The sequence below is a fragment of the Dendrobates tinctorius genome, unplaced genomic scaffold (genome assembly GCF_039654945.1).
Source record: "Dendrobates tinctorius isolate UK_male_01 unplaced genomic scaffold, ASM3965494v1 ptg000165l, whole genome shotgun sequence".
Taxonomy (NCBI): domain Eukaryota; kingdom Metazoa; phylum Chordata; class Amphibia; order Anura; family Dendrobatidae; genus Dendrobates; species Dendrobates tinctorius.
The window spans coordinates 8998667-9016400 of NW_027361832.1; the positions used below are offsets into that span (position 1 = coordinate 8998667).

General features: G+C 39.8%; 1 protein-coding gene across 3 annotated transcripts; it reads right to left on the minus strand.

The window, feature by feature from the left end:
* Positions 1 to 599: 599 nt before the first annotated feature.
* Positions 600 to 9376, minus strand: OSR2 (odd-skipped related transciption factor 2). 3 transcript variants are annotated; one of them, XM_073550470.1, is made up of 4 exons: positions 9045 to 9376; positions 4197 to 4943; positions 3003 to 3102; positions 600 to 1033 (listed from the first exon to the last, which is right to left on the minus strand). In XM_073550470.1, the coding sequence occupies exons 2-4, from the start codon at positions 4850 to 4852 to the stop codon at positions 959 to 961; spliced, it is 831 nt and encodes a 276-aa protein (XP_073406571.1). In that variant the 5' UTR covers positions 4853 to 4943; positions 9045 to 9376; the 3' UTR covers positions 600 to 958. The 3 variants fall into 3 exon arrangements, with proteins under 3 accessions (XP_073406571.1, XP_073406570.1, XP_073406569.1); XM_073550469.1 differs by having other exon boundaries at positions 600 to 1115; XM_073550468.1 differs by lacking the exon at positions 600 to 1033 and adding an exon at positions 1694 to 2227.
* Between the last annotated feature and the right edge of the window lie 8358 nt (positions 9377 to 17734).

Below are 17734 nucleotides of genomic sequence, written 5' to 3' on the forward strand. Positions count from 1 at the left end.
GAGTTTTCTCTCCATGTGTTTCATAAACAAAGTGACTAATATTAGAGGTTCCACAGGGAGGAAAACAAAACTCGTTCTGCAAAGTGGTGGAAATGAAATCTCCATGTTGGAGGCTTCTAGTATTTCAGGGTAATATCTCTGCTAATGTCATCAGGGCTTGTACATGAGGAGAAAGAAGAGGAGATGAGGAGTGAAGGTTTCATACATTGTATCCAATGAAACATTTCCTAAAATGACTCAAAAGGAATCGTTTATATAAAGTATCTGCTCTTGTTTTTTTCATTCTCTTTCAATACGAGCTCAACAGAATGTAGCACTACAAGTCTCAGCATGGCAGGTAAGGTTGAACCATCAGGACGCTGATTTTGCTAATTATTGACTTTATTCTCCCATCAGATAATTTTTATTCTGTGCTGAACTGATCCAGATGACTTGTCTGTGAGACACTAGACATTGTCACACTGCTCAGTGAGACTAATGGGACAGTTATTCCTGGCAATACTCTCCTATGACAACACTGCAGGGAACTGTTACTACTTATAGAGAAATTAACATTTAGAAAAAAGTATTCACACTTTAGTAGAAAACACAGGCAAGAATCATTGAAAAACATTAGACTTTTATTTAGTAAATACACTTTTATGGTATTTTCTCCAGAGCAAAAAAAAAAAAAAAAATCTGTCCCATTGTGCATCAAAACTTGACAATATTAATAATAATAATAAAAAAAAAACCCTTATTTACACAGCTCTAAAATGAGCTTTATATCTGTACATGTAGTAGAGGCTGGCTGGGATGATGGAGGGTTGTAAAGTCCAGTCCATAAAGGCAAGTCCTTAGGTGGAAGCAATGTCTCCTCCCCTATGTTGGGGGACTGGGGTGTAAGGCCTGGGGGGTGTGGGTAGGTAGCTGGCTGGGGTGGGGGTCCCACTCTAGTAGTCCTGCCTGGGGCTGTGGGTTAGGCTGTGTCTCCGAAGGTCGCAGTTTCTCCTGAATACTTTCCCGCACTGCTCACAATTGTAGGGCTTGATGTCTGTATGGGTAAGAAGGTGAGTTTTCAGGTTACTTCTTTGATTAAATGTTCTTCCACATGTGGGGCATTTGTGGGGTGATTCCTGTTCAGATTTGAAGCAAGCAAAGGATTAATCCTTTACACCATCTCTCCTCTCTAACTGATGATGTTAATATCATTTCTATAGTGTAGCAGTCAGGGGGTGCAACAGCCAGCTAGGCCCCTGGGCACTCACTTTAGGAATTTAGCACAGTACATGAAAGACATTTCATGTCCAGTGGGTTAGTGAATTAGTAGACATTAAAAATAAAAATGATAATAATGTCAGGGCATGACTTAAAGCTCCTAGCCCCAATGTAAAATCTGGAACAGGGACCCCAATGTACCATCTGCCCATTATCAACATGATGTCTTCTTATGGGACATTTGTATACCCTTAGCCACCATAGCCTGGGATCAAGTACCACCACTGCACAGCCTCTTATATCAACCCAGCAATTGGGACATTACTTTTTTTTAAATAACTATTCTAAAACTTATTTTATTTATGTGGGTATTTGTTTTCTTTTACCTTTAAAGGAGCAATAGAAATATATATATATATATATATATATATATATATATATATATATATATAAAATAGCTACAGCTCTGGCAAAATTAAGAGACCACTTCCAAATGTCCAGTTTGTCTGATTTTTCTCTTTATAGGTATATTTTTGAGTAAAATGTAAATTGTTCTTTTAGTCTACAAACTACTGACAACATGTCTCCGAATTTTCAAGCAATAAATTTTGTTGTTTTTTTGTTCTGGAAAGGAGAAATGGTCAAAATTAAAAAAAAAAAACAACAACAGTGCTTTAAGACCTCAAATTATGCAAAGAAAACAAGTTCATAATCATTTAGAAGCAACAATTCTAATGTTTTAACTCAGGAAGAGTTCAGAAATCAATATTTTGTGGAATAACCATGATTTTTAATCACAGCTTTCATGCGTCTTGGCATTTGGCATGCTTGCCACCAGTCTTTCACACTGCTTCTGGCACAAAAATGTAAGCAGTTCTTCTTTGTTTGATGGCTTGTGACTATCCATCATCCTCTTGATTACATTCCAGAGGTTTACAATGGGGTTCAGGTCTGGAGATTGGGCTGCCCATGGCAGGGTTTTGATGTGGTGGTCTCTTAGCTTTTGCCAGAACTGTATATGTTGATTTTGCTTTAAATGGACGAGAAATAAATCAATAATAAAGATTTTATACAAATATTATATTATATATCTTATATATAATATTCAATTATTTATATATATATATATATGTATATATACCGTATGTATATATATTATTTTGATTTTAACCGAACAAGAAATAAATCAATAATATATATAAAACAAATTGTTGTTAATTTAAAGGTAAGATAATGTATATATATAGTTAAGTAACATATAGATATAATATATATAATTGATTTCCTTCTTGTTCACTCAAAGTGAAAAAAAAAGTATATATATATATATATATATATATATATATATATATATATACACACACACACAACAATGCTGTATCAGTTTTGGTTCAGACAAGAAGAATATGGATAATATTTTATGCTTAAAGTCCTGCGTCCTGAGCCTTAGTATTAAATATTGTTGGCTTTTTTTGTATGGATGAGAATGTATGTTAAATGGTCAGATGTTTCCCAAGCTATAGGGAAATGAATGGTTACTTTACTTGCAGATGTAACTATCAGACAAGTAGTAAATGGAAAAAAAAGAATATGCATATTAAAGCTTACAATTGCATATTGCAGTGGTAACATAAGATGTGTATATATTGATATCAAAACGTGTATATACATATTCGCAGGGTGGCTATAATTGCCTATAACAGATAAATAGCTATAACATAGCAATATGTTAAAAGTAATACTCATTGGGTGCTAAGGGTTACAACACATGCCATAGGTGTTTGGAAACTATTTAATGTTTGTACCTGCATGTGTAAGGTTTTGTGCACTGCCAGGGTCCTCGATTGACAGAATCCCTTTCCACACTCCTGACACTTGAAGGGTTTTTCTTTGGAATGAATATATCTGGTGGAGAGATAAAAAAAAAAATCAATGGTGAAATCTAGGTTTAACCCCCAAGAGCACACACATGAGCCACCACCACAGGAGTGTGCAGACCCCTGCCATCCTCAGATAGTGCTGATCTGGGGTCAGAGTGTGCCCTGCCTGCATTTGAAAACAGATCAGTGATCCTGATCAAAGACTGATTGCCCTGTGCTAGGAGATTATAAGGCAGGAGTGTGACAGGCAAACACTATATATTGTCCTCCTACTATCTGCAGGAGGACATCGACCTTCACACAAGGCCTTATCTCAATAGCTCCTGTCCATACATTCTCAGTGTGAGGTTACTTCAACAATTTCACTTCACCTGGATAATAAACCTGCATAAAATCAGCCTGGTACATTGAATATTGACTTAGTCCTGACTAAAAATGAGAGATTTACCACTCCAATGAGCAGTCCAATGACGCCCACATCATGTCATATTTCACATGGTGGGGGAAGTTCAATGACTGATATTCCCTGATATAAGAGGAACAAATTCACAGTGTTGGAAGGAAGTCATAAGATTCAGGTAGAAAGCAGATTTCAGTCGCAGCTTGTAGATCCTTTAGGCCACGTTCACACGTTCAGCATTTGGTCAGTATTTTACATCAGTATTTATAAGACACAACCAGGAATGGAACAATCAGAGGAAAAGTAGAATAGAAACACGTCACCACTTCTGGATTTATCACCCACTCCTGGTTACAAATACTGATGTAAAACACTGACCAAACACTGAATGTGTGCACTTGGCCTTATAGCAGAACAATGACATCATCACCCTAACCTGTCATAACAATCAACTCTATAAAATGTAGGATTTACCATAAAAATGAACATATACAACATTTGTGCATGTCCTAAATCTGAGGTTACTATAAAGAATTAGAAAAAGTGTGAATTGATGGTAACCAAGATCCTTCCACCATTGAATACTGTTCTTCTACATGCCACATGTGGAATTTCCAAGTCGCTTGTGGGGTAATTAATATATACTAGTAAATATTGGAGGAAATATAGGTTTAGTCAATAAACACACATGACATATGTGAGCAGTTATTTGACAGTACCTGTGGTCTCTCAGATGGTCCTGTCTTCTAAAGGCCTTGTGACATATGTCACAGGTGTATGGCCGTTCATCTGTATGGGTTCTTTCATGAATGAGTAAGTTGTAGGACTTGGTAAAGTGTCTTCCACAAAACTTGCAAATAAATTCTTTTTTAGTTTTAGATGGTAGCCTTCCTCTGGAAGGTTTCCGGTCTGGAGATAATTTGCTGATCTCTGAAATAGGACTACCCAACCCTGGGCTTAGTTTGGAAAGGTCGCCTAGCTTGGGTGGGTCTTCTTGTGTTGCAGCAATGGCCAAATTGGCAAAGTCAAACCTAGGCCTGTCTTTGTGCAAGGCTGGGATTACATGGGCTATGGTGCCTTGTTTGGGGTGAAAGAGATGAGTAGCAAAGGGTAAAGCAGGGAAGGAAAACCTGGCGTCCATCAAACCTTGAGCAGCTGCCATCTCTGTGATGGTGGACCTTGTGATCCCATGTACATTTGGATAACCCAAAGTCCAGTGATTCATGTGCATGGTCTGTACAGCACTTAGTCCATAAAGTCCCTGTAGATGATCCATAGCTGCTGGAAAGGTGTTAACTGCTTGTAGGAAGGAGTAGTTTGTGAGTTGTAGGGAAGGGTGCAGAGGAATTGGTGCTGGCAGGGCCTTGCTACCCATCTTCCAAACTCTTCCAAATCACAGATCCCAGCACCTTGCACTGTGGAATGGAACCGCTCCAGAGTATGGATGCTGAGGCCACACCAAGTTTCTAAGGAAAAAGAGGAAAAAAAAGAGGAAAAAGTAGATTTATTCACAATGTGTATTTAATTTCCTCACATTTTTTTTTTTTTTTTTTTTTTAAACCAAAGTGATTCAAGACATGGGAAGAATTCATTTGGCTGCATAAATATATAGAGAGAGCTGGTCTCCAGAACAATGTTTTCCAAAGGACTTCACCTCTTCTAATTAGAACCAAAAGGATGAAACAGCCTCTGCTTCTTGGGCTCAGACTGAAATGAAGAGAATTAGGAGGCTGAGCCAGACAACTAAAAGATTATTTGTAGGGGGAAGTCTATAAACCAGCCACTACACTGTATGGACACCAGGCAAAGGCAACTTGGGCTCCACCAGCTGCCCTATTAGCACCATTTCAACCAAAACCATACTACCTTGGCTATACTCTACAGTCACACAAAGCAATCCATAAGACATTTGTAATATAATATTATATTTGTGTAAGATACAAATCAAAGACTTATCGAGGCATGTAACCATTCACAGCCCAACCAGTGAGTGTGTGCCTGGGACATGTACACAGTAACAGACACATTGGAAGACGCCGGCGGATCAGTACTTGGCAGAAGATAATTCTGAGATACATTTCTAGAAATTCTGGTTGCTAATTGGTTAAAATGAAGTCCAAACTGAAGAAAAGGAGGAGCTTACATGAAAGAAGTGTAGATGAAGCCCACCTATTTATCTTCATCCAACAGCAACTTATTCATCAAGGCAATTGGGGGAAAGAAAGGACACAATATTCTCCAAGCACTGCAGGTTCTAAATAAATCCACTTTACAGCAGATCCCTTCCAGATGGTCCTAGAAAGCCACACAGGAGGGAAACTGCCACTGCTACATCTGCCCAGCTGCCAATGACCAGAGACACTGATGCCTGCACCCCACATGGACCCCAGGGCTCAGCCATCAATCTACATCCAGGAGCAGGAGAAGTCATTTACATCAGTGCTAGATCCCCTTCAGGTATAAGCAAAGTGTGGGGAACGACAGGCTGCTGTACTAGAAGCTCTGCAAAATTATACTGAGGTATGCTGAGACTTGTAGTTCTAGCAGGGAATTAAATGAGAGAAAAAGACTCAATACAGATGAGAAAGAAAGAAAGAAAGAAAGAAAGAAAGAAAGAAAGAAAGAAAGAAAGAAAGAAAGAAAATGAATAGATCGATAGATAGATGATAGATAGATAGATAGATAGATAGACTTGATAAAGGTTCTATGTAAAAAAAACGAAAGGTTGCCACACCATATTGGCTAATTAAAGTCTACACTTATTTTTTTTGCATATTTTGGAGTGTTGCCTACTTTTATTTTGTGATAGATAAATAGATACAGTAGATGATACATAGATATGAGATAGATAGATATGTGATAATGATAATAGATAGATATGAGATAGATATGTGATAGATAATGATAATAGATAGATAGATAATACATAGATAGATAGATAACAGACTATAGATAGATATTAGATAGATAGATAGATAGATAGTAGATAGATATTAGATAAATAGATAGACAGATAATAGATAGTTTTGACGTCTTCTTTACAATGTACTAATAACTGACAACCAGTGATTAGTAAGTACACTTCAGAGCATAATTATCTTTCCTAAATGTAACACTAAAAGTACTTGTAATTTGAGATCTAATATTGCATTAAAATCGTTATTGCAAACAAGAGCAGCACTCACAACACATCATCTGTTCCTGTGTGTATACACATAGCATATGTAAGTATGTGTCTATTTACAGTGAAGGAAATAGATATACAGCCATTATGAGAATTTGTATTTCAGTATAATTAATGTATAATTCTATTTTATTGACTATTTTACTTTTTATTTTTTTTACAAATATGAGGTTGTTAAATATGAGGGAACAAGTTCTCCTAATACATTTTTATTTATTTATTTTGTGTGGATTCCCTTTCTACTTTTCTTTACACATCTGTAGACCCGACGTCCCATACACTTGTGATTACTGAACTACCAGTTATTAGCGTTCACCATTGGTTGTGCTGACAATTCCCAGCAGCTTTCTGATAACTGTCAATTCCTAGCAGACATCTCACTCACTACAGAGGACACCAACCGTGTATACACAGAATCAATAGTCAGCAAGACATTTACTATATTCTACAAGAGAAACCATCATTCGCACACACATAATATTGTAGAAGTGTAACAGAAAAATAGTATTACTAGTGCACAAAACGTGGCATAGCCCTGTCCTAGTGTATCCTCACCCATCCCTGTAGACTGTGAGCCCTCTCTCCTTCTGTCCTTGTGTGTCCCTTGTCTTCCACATGTTTATTATACTTCTCTATATTTCCCCTTTTCACATGTAAAGCGCCATGGAATAAATGGCGCTATATAAGTGAATAATAATAATAATAATAATAATAATAATAATAATAATAATAATAATTGCCATACTGTTACAATATTCCTCAGATCCTGTAGATTATTTAGATTCTGTAGAGATATCATTAGTGGGATTATTATAATGTTCCCAAGGATATAGATATTTCCCAATAATTGAATTCAAATTTCTAAATTCATATTATTGAGCACACAGTTATTGAAATTGTGTTTTGGGGTAATGTCTATATTTACAAGACAAACACGATTAAGTATGCATTATTAGAATATATGACTATACTATTACTCATTAAAATAGTTTACTACATACTTTAGAACGAACACATTAGGGAAAACCGTCTAAATTCGGTATAAATGAACATAGAGTAATTAGCAGGTTATTTGGATATAGAACATAGGAAGATGATTTGAAATGTAGGGACTGGCTATAAAGAGAACGGAACCGTGGAGGACATGGACAATTACTTGTCAATTAAGTACAAGAAAAATGTGCTTCAAAGTAACAAATAACCAGTGATATATGGGAAGCTTCTCAGGTTGTCAGCTGTACTTAGGTCAAATCTATTCGAAAAGGATTTGAGAATTCGGGGATTTTACTAAGATCACTCTGCAGATGGCATGGGAACATGAAGAGTGCGAGGAATGTAATGAAAATATAGAGCATTTCATGGCTTACACATTAGGCAGCCGAGCGGGTTCTTTGTAAACCTTCTTAATAGATAGATAGATAGATAGATAGATAGATAGATAGATAGATAGATAGATAGATAGATAGATAGATAGATAGATGATAGATAGAAATATATGATATATAGATAGATAATAGATAGATCGATAGGAGATAGATAAACAGATAGATAGATAGAAATATATGATAGATAGATAGAGTATTTTATTTATCTATCAGCAATGCTTATATCAAAGTTATGTGCATCTATATTTCAATCCATCTCTATCTAATTACAATGCTCATATCTAAGTTTCTGTGAATCTATATATCGATCTAAACAAAATATCTCTATCTCCTATCTAATAACAATGTTTATATCAAAGTTTTCTCTGTCTATCTATCTATGGTGTATATATCCAAGTTGTTTCTGTCTATCTATATCCATCTATTATCTATTTATCTGTCTATCTATATCCATCTATTATCTATTTATCTGTCTATCTACGGTGTTTGTATCCATGTTTCTGCAGAGCTGTATACCTTGTCTGTCTAGTCCCCTCTTTAGTAGCATATTTGCCTGCTGTCCCACCTCCTGGCAGCATTGCATACTCCCCATGATTATATTCTTCTCCCCCATGCTTTCTTTGCCCCATGTGTCCCTCTTTGCTGCCCCATTTCCCTGCTTCTTCAGGAATCCATGCCTTTCATCTAGGTGATTAGTCATAAGCAGGTGAGAAGCCGATGTCACCCGGGGTCTCCCTGCACAGAACACTCATTCTCTGAATAATGTCATGATTAAGGGTGGTGATTAACACTTTCCTGGCTGCAGCCTTTTTCGCACATTGTATAGAATGGGATTTGTAGTCCCTCTGGGAGCCTTCCCTGGGTCCTGTGCCCACTGCTCAGCTCCCTGCACCCGCTGCTGACTTCTCTGTCCTCACCAGGCCAGCTCCTGTGTTCCTTCCTCCCACACACTGGAGAAGTTACAGTCCAGCAGAGGTTCCTCTCTGAGGGCCACTTACCTAGGACAGGTCTCTGCTCCCAGGGGCCACCACCTCCACAATAGATCCTCCTTAGTGTAGCTGTCTCTGCATTAGATCCACACAGTTGGTCCACCATGGGAAGTCAGTAGAGCCCCTCCATGCCTGCTGGAGCAGCAGGGCTCATCGTGTCCAGCAGTGCTTGTGCCCTGGGAGCTCAGTGTGTGCAGTGAGCCAGTGCTGCCTGCTCCAGTGCTCACTGAGCCCCCTGCTTCTTTTTCCTGCTTTCACTCTTGCTAAGTTTGGTGCAAGTCTGAGATCAGCCGCTCAGATCCATCACATTTCAGCCCTGAGTCGCCTGGACTTCTGGCCCCGCCCCCCAGCTGCAAACATCTCCCTCTTGGCCACGCCCTCCCATGGAACGCTCGCAGTTGTAACGTTCAGACCCCGCCCACTAATGGAACGTTAGAAGTTGTAAAACTTTTCTCTCCGCCTTCCTCTGACCGCTGGCCACGCCCCTAGAACGCTCCAGCTTCTCTATGGCTCGCTGTGTTTACTTCTGTTTGGATAGCAACTAACTCTTAAAGGGACCGCAGCTTTTTCTTTTTTTCCCGCAGCTTTTTCTTTTTTTCCCCGTAGGACACAATCTAAAGTAGCCTTTCAATTTGGCAATACACCTCCCACTGGTAGAAAAAACCCCCAAAACCTAAAAATCCCCCTTCTCTATAACGTTGATCACTTTGCTAGTTGCAGATACTTATACCTGATTCTATGGCAGGCCAGCTCTCATGGCTGAGAGAGGGGGTGCACCCTGAGAAGAATGGGGCTTTGGAGAGCTGGATATGTGTCACTTTTACCTCGTTGGAGTCTTAACATTATCCTTGAGGTGTGTAACTCTTCACTAGCAGTGTGATATGTGCTGACTTTATTATGTGTGCCCCCCATTAGATCACATTGCATGGACCATTTGGGAAGTGTGTCTGTGTGGGATGGTGGAGGGCAGGGGGCACATTGCAATATCACCATCAGCTAGTCACAAGGATTATTTGTAAAGGAAGAAGAGACCTTTATTATGTGAGAATCCTCATCTCCTAGTCTAAAAAAATCAGACTGACCCCAGAGAGAGAAAAAGAGAGAGGGAGCAGCCTCAACCCCTTTCCAAAAGTGAATTTGATATATTAATAAATGGCCATCATATAAAAAACACTATCATAACAATTGTAGCTCTCATTGGAATCCCACAAAACAGAAGCACATACACAAAGCACAAAAGAATTATATATATATATATATATAATTATTATTATTTTAGTTATTTCTTTATTTAACATATACCAATTTATACCGGTAAACACTGTGTCTAATGCATTGACATATATGGACTCAAAACCAGAAATGATCTTATTCCCTTTTGAGGATGATCCTCCACCCATTATGTTCCGAACCCTTTATTCTATAGCAGAATAGGAATAGTTTGATTATTTTCATGATTATTTCAGCATCGTTCACTGAACGGGATTTCTTACAAGATGTCATTCTCCTGTAATGTAATGGAATGACTTGTTATTGTATTTTAAATTATATATTGTTCTCTTTCATAAACTGCATTTGTAAATTATTCAATTATTATTATTATTATTATTATTATTATTATTATTATTATTATTAGTAGTAGTAGTAGTAGTAGTAGTAGTAATAGTAATAATAATAATAACAACAATAACACAATGTAAAGTGTAAATCTATGTAATCAAATAAAGGCTGACATTTCTTATAAATCCCTTAAACTCAAGTCAGCGTCCATCACTATATTGGAGGCTGTTTTTTTTTTTCTTTTTACATTACATTTTCTAAAACAAATATTCTTCGGTCTTTTATGCTTGAAGATCACGTTTCATTATTAATTAAACAATTAGGAAACGAAATCTAGTGTTATAATAGAGGTTTTATCCGAACACTGGACGGGGTGGGTTTGATATAGTATTGGAAAAAAAAAACCCCACAAAAAAAAAGATAAAACAAATCGAAATGAGATGGCATCGTGCGGATATGGGGAGAACCCTTATTAGCAAATGTCATCCTATGTGAATAAAATGAATAGATACATTTATACGATCGCATTCATTAACAGAAATTCTATCTACAGTATCTTCTATCATGTACTGGTATATTACCGTGCAGATGAATAAATAATAAAAAATAGTGATATTACTGATCATCCTCATTCTATGCTATGGTAAGACTAGGTTTATTTATTAGAGTTATTGAGGCTGCTACTAGTTACCATAAAATACGAATAATTAAAATAAATACTGTAAATAAGCAATAATATTAATCAGTATGTCACTACTATTAACAAGACTACTAACTTATAATACAACTACCATTGTTTTTTATATTAATAATATACAATACATACTCCCTCTACCAATAAGTGACACTGCGGCTACTAACTGAAGACTAGCACTAAGAAGGAGTGCAGACTGGGAGTCTTAGTAGTGTGTATTTATACTACTACTATTACTAAAAACAATGCATATATTTGGCTACTGTTATGTATTGATACTGCTATCAATGAATATCACACACATACTGCTATTAGTTATTAATGCTACGACAGCACATATGCACAACATAAACCAACTTACATGCTACTAGTCATTAATACAACTGCAACATATATGCATACTACTAATTATAGGCATTATATATATATATATATATATATATATATCACCATTATACATGCTACTAGTCATTAACACAACTGCAACATATATGCATACTACTAATTATAGGCATAATATATGTATATATATATATATATCACCAATATACATGCTACTAGTCATTAACACAACTGCAACATATATGCATACTACTAATTATATGCATCATATATATATTATTATTATTTATTTATATAGCACCATTGATTCCATGGTGCTGTACATGATATATATATATATATATATATATATATATACAGTACATCACCAATTTACATGCTACCACAACATATATACATATATAGAAACAACTATGCTTCTACTACTACTTTTACTGCTAATTATGACTATTGCTAATAACGAAGTCATATTACCCCACCTCCATATTAAGACCTTTGGTGTCTGCAGCTCTTCTCTACATCATTTCTATTATTTTCAGAAGTATATGACAAGGACCCAATAATGCTACCACCACAGGGCAATGAGTTCAGGTCAGTGGCCATGAAGGAATGAATGGTACCATAATCCAGCCACGTTGGATCCATTGCAGTCGTTGTCCCCATGTGAATAGTTCACTCTATAAACCTGTAACAGTAACATCACTAGGACACCAGGGTCACATTATTCCTCCCAGGAGAAGGATTACTCAGCTGGATCTAGAGCACTGCAGGGAAATCCGACAGTGGTCTAGATGTCAGGTTTGGGGGGTCATTGTAAAATCTATGGCTGGAAGACGGTTAACCCCTTATGTGCAGAGGTAACTAATCTTCCACCCTAAATGAGAGGGAGCAGAGCTGATCACAGGGCGAGAGATCAGTTTAGGCTTGAAATTCTCTATAGAAAAGGGCAGAAGTTCCCCTCCTGTAAATCCTCCTCTCTTATGTGAGGGATGACACATGAAAGCTGGGATTTGTTCTATAATCTCTGATTTTTTATAGACACATCAAAGGCTTAGAGCCTGTGTACAGGAGAGTGTCCTGATGTTGGATTTAACTGCCTGGATTACCAGGGTGATGCACCTTGATCCCCTTGCACCACATATTCTGCCCTCTATAGAGTTGTCTTAAATTATCCTCATATTCCCTGTTCATTGTCCGAGGCTCTGATTTCTAGCAGAATCCCTCTAAATTCCATATAAGAAGATATTATGTGATGGGTTCATCTGGACACTATTGTATATGGACCCCTACAGACCACACAGCAGGTAGGGTAGCACATGTTCCCCATCCATAGGGCCAGCTCAGCCCTCATATATCTCATTCATACTTCTCTTCTTAATAGTTGTATGTTTTGAACGAACTTCCAGGTTTATTTGTTCTTATTAAACTGTTGATCCCACACACCAAGAAGTCAGCATGTGGCCATTATTTCTGGATATAGACCATACAAGCTTGAGTTCTAGATGAATATTGAGCCCAATTGTTTCACTCTAATGACCTTCATGCCCTGAATGGAGAATTGGGAATTATTGCACCGGTTACTAATGTTATGGATGTAATGGAGAACATACGGAAAAGAAGGCTTGATGAAATACCGAATATTGGTGATTATATAGATCTATCAAGATTGGATCCATAATGGAATAGTAAGTAGCTTGCTGGCAGCCAGTCAGTGCACAGACAGTGACAGTAACACTTCTAGGACGTGTAAAACACTTCCATTTGTTCCGAAATCACAGATCCCAGCAGAGAATTATTTACAGAGTGCTCTAATATGGAGGGAGAAACTGTCTGTATATACAACCTGCAGCTCTCCAGCTTTTATAGGGCACTCTGGGGGTTGTAGTGCCATATTTGGAGATATACACATTGCACACCAAGGAACATGACTTGTATTCTTCTCTCTATATACATATAGACTATGCCTAAAAGTTAGCTCATCTGTAGTTGTGTATATGCAATAATTTGGGTTTGATCTGAATATAACCTGCTATTGCAATTAAATAAGGTCAAACCCTTTCCAAACTATTGCATATAATTCTACTATATTCTGTACAATTATATGGAGTAAGGGGATTGGTCTAAATAGAATCTGCTTTAGGTGCAATAAATAAACCCAACCAGATAGTGAATTAGACTGTGATAGTGATCCTGATGACATGGGGCTGTGTGATAGTGGGCCAAGTGCCAGAGGGCTGTGATAGTGATCCTGGCACCAAAGGGCTGTGATTGGGCACCTGGTGTCAGGGGGCTGTGATAGTGATCCTGGTGCCAGGGGGCTGTGATAGTGATCCTGGCACCTAAGGGCTGTGATTGAGCACCTGGTGTCAGGGGGCTGTGATAGTAATCCTGGTGCCAGGGGGCTGTGGCATTGATCCTGGTGTAAGGGGGCTGTGATAGTGATCCTGGTGCCAGGGGGCTGTGATAGTGATCCTGGCACCAAAGGGCTAGGATTGAGCACCTGGTGTCAGGAGGCTGTGATAATAATCCTGGTGCCAGGGGGCTGTGGCATTAATCCTGGTGTAAGGGGGCTGTGATAGTGATCCTGATGCCAGGGGGCTGTGATAGTGATTCTGGTGCCAGGGGGCTGTGATAGTGATCCTGGTGCCAGGGGGCTGTGATAGTGATTCTGGTGCCAGGGGGCTGTGATAGTGATCCTGGTGCCAGGGGGCTGTGATAGTGATTCTGGTGCCAGGGGGCTGTGATAGTGATTCTGGTGCCAGGGGGCTGTGATAATGATCCTGGTGCCAGGGGGCTGTGATAGTGATCCTGGCATCAAAGGGCTGTGATAGTGCACCTGGTGTAAGGGGGCTGTGATAGTGATCCTGGTGCCAGGGGGCTTTAATAGTGATCCTGGCACCAAAGGGCTGTGATTGTGCACCTGGCGTCAGGGGGCTGTGATAGTGATCCTGGTGCCAGGGGGCTGTGGCATTGATCCTGGTGTAAGGGGGCTGTGAAAGTGATCCTGGTGCCAGGGGGTTGTGATAGTGATCCCGATGCCAGGTGACTGTTATTGTGATCCTGGTGCCAAGGGGCTGTGAAAGTGATCCTGGTGCCAGGGGGTTGTGATAGTGATCCTGATGCCAGGTGACTGTTATTGTGATCCTGGTGTCAGGGGGCTGTGATAGTAATACTGGTGCCAGGGGGCTGTGATAGTGATTCTGGTGCCAGGGGTCTGTGATAGTGATCCTGATGCCAGGTGACTGTTATTGTGATCCTGGTGTCAGGGGGCTGTGATAGTAATACTGGTGCCAGGGGGCTGTGATAGTGATTCTGGTGCCAGGGGGCTGTGATAGTGATCCTGGTGCCAGGGGGCTGTGATAGTGATCCTGGTGTAAGTGGGCTGTGATATTTATACTGGTGCCAGGGGGCTGTGGCACTGATCCTGGTGTAAGGGGGCTGTGAAAGTGATCCTGGTGCCAGGGGGCTATGATAGTGATCCTGGCGCCAGGGGGCTGTGATAGTGATCCTGGCACCAAAGGGCTGTGATTGTGCACCTGGTGTCAGGGGGCTGTGATAGTGATGTTGGTGCCAGGGGGCTGTGAAAGTGATCCTGGTGTCAGGGGGCTGTGATTGTGATCCTGATGCCAGGGGGACTATGATAGTTAGTGGTCCTAGTGCCAGGGGGCTGAGATATAGTTATCCTGGTGCTAGTGGGAACTTATGGCAAATACGTAAGTAGAATATAGTATAAATGATATTTAATGTCATGGTCCATATACACAAAATCTGCTATCTCAAGTAGTTGCAAAACTTTCTAGTTAGCTATGCCGATGTTTCTAGTTCTGCAATCCAAGCGTGGCAGATCACATCACCATTGATTGTGGTGTCCATGACTTTTAAGGGAAGGGAAACTCCCTTTGTTGGTGCCTGGGTATATCTTCAGCAAAGGGCACAGCTATTTAGAGGGGGCATGGATGCTCAGAAAGGCTGCCATCTCTGCAGGAGGCCGACATGGAGATGACACTGGAAGTACCTAGGACACAGACATGGAACAAAAAGGGGGGAAGGGAGCAGCACTCGGAATGCAGAACATGCAGAACTAGCAGACCTCCAGCGCCACCAGGCGGACAGTGTGCACATTGATGGTCCCTGGTGTGGGACTGGCTGTCATTCAGCGGTTTTGCCGATTGCACATTATGAAACCTGAACAATGTAAAGAGATCCGGCTTCTATTAATAGGAGAGAACCTCAGACTCTCAGCAGCAGCAGCTCCTCTCTCGGGGCAGACATCACTGCAGAGAATAATTAGCAAGTCCAAGTACTATTTCATTGGATTACATGTGAACAGTAAATGAGGGGACGGGGCAGTGCCGCTCCGGACAGGCACAAGGTGAGGGAAAGGTGCTGCAATACATCTACAGCAGGGCTTTTTTGAGCTGGTAAATGTTAACCATCCTTTTGAGTCTAGGGCATGTTCACATGAGATGTTTTTGCGTTCCCCCCCCTGCAGCAAAAACACTGCATCTTAAAGTAACAGCTAAGGGAATGAGATGTAACAATTCTCATTCACACCCTGTTTATTTCCTTAATAATCTTTATTTTTATATAGCGCTAACATATTCCACAGCGCTTTACAGTTTGCACACATTATCATCACTGTCTCCGATGGGGCTCACAATCTAAATTCCCTATCAGTATGTCTTTGGAATGTGGGAGAAAACCGGAGAACCCGGAGAAAACCCACGCAAACATGGGGAGAACATACAAACTCCTTGCAGATGTTATCCTTGGTGGGATTCAAACCCAGGACCCCAGCGCTGCAATGCAATCCACTGAGCCACCGTGCTGCCCTTATATTTTTAGGATTGTTCAGGTGAGCGAAAGTGTGTCTGTGCGAAAAAGATCACACCATGCACTATTTTCCTCTGCGTATGAAGTATTTGATATTCTGCCGATTTTGCAAGTTTTCCCACCAACAGAGAATGGAGAGGGCTGTAATTTTTATCGTAGGTACACTTCCACTGCGAGAGACAGAATCTAAAAATAAAAAAACTGAAAATCACATTGTATATCATAATTAATTTGCATTTTATTGCATAAAATAAGTATTTAATGGCCTACAAACCAGCAAGAATTCTGGCTCTCACAGACCTATTAGTTTTTCTTTAAGAAGCCCTCCTACCGTCACGATAGTGTCATGCCAATCTGGGAGACCTGGGGGTAGAAGATCACTGCGTATTGGGAATCGCAGATCTTCCATTTAGCCTGTGTATTTGAATCCCATATTGAAGGGAGCCTGTCAGTAGGATTGTGCACAGTAACCTACAGGCATTGTCAGGTTGGTGCCATTATACTGATTAAAATGATATCTGGGTTGATGAAATCCGTCTTGTGGTTGTTGTGTAATCTTTGTTTTCAGTTTTGAGTTAATGATATGCGCGTGCTCCGGGGCGGCCTGTGGGGGGTCATCATGGGGTGCTCTGTTTAGATATTCATCTGTCTGGCTTCTGACAGGTCACTGATCCCTCACTGACCTGCCCCCTATTTTACATACTGCTTATTATAACATCACCATTAGCAACATACTATGCCATCATGGTTAAAAATCCTGCAGGGCACGCAAAGATGCCCTGAGCACACCAGCACATGTCCAGGCCCATTTGAAGTTCGCCAATTACCATCTGGATGATTCAGAAGAAGCTTGGGAGAAAGTCATGTGGTCAGAAGAGATCAAAATGTAATTTTTTGGTATTAACTGCACTTCCCGTGTTTGGAAGAAGAAGAAGGATGAGTATAACACCAAGACCACCATCCCAACCATGAAGCATGGTGGGGGAAACATCACACTTTGGGGGTGCTTTTCTGCAAAGGGGACAGGACAGCCATTTTGAAGGTAGGATGGATGGCATCACATATTGCGAGATTTTGGCCAACAACCTCCTTCCCTCAGTAAGAGCATTGAAGGTGGGTCATGGCTGGGTCTTCCAATGCAAAGAGGTTGGGGCTTCGCCCTGTAAATAGTGACATTATTGTATATTATGTGTACATGTATGTATGTCATGTGTATGTGTGTGTTTGCGTCCACACAACATTAGGTTGTTAGGTAGGTGTAATGCCAGAA

Bases quoted from the DNA above. Each gene is read 5' to 3' on its own strand.
- OSR2 (XM_073550468.1), bottom strand. From the start codon at position 4,852: ATGGGTAGCAAGGCCCTGCCAGCACCAATTCCTCTGCACCCTTCCCTA. The intron at 3,103-4,196 runs GTACTGTCAAAT...TCTCTCCACCAG, and splicing joins GACCATCTGAGAGACCACAG to ATATATTCATTCCAAAGAAA. The intron at 2,228-3,002 runs GTACAAACATTA...GTCCATTTAAAG, and splicing joins ACAAAACCTTACACATGCAG to CAAAATCAACATATACAGTT.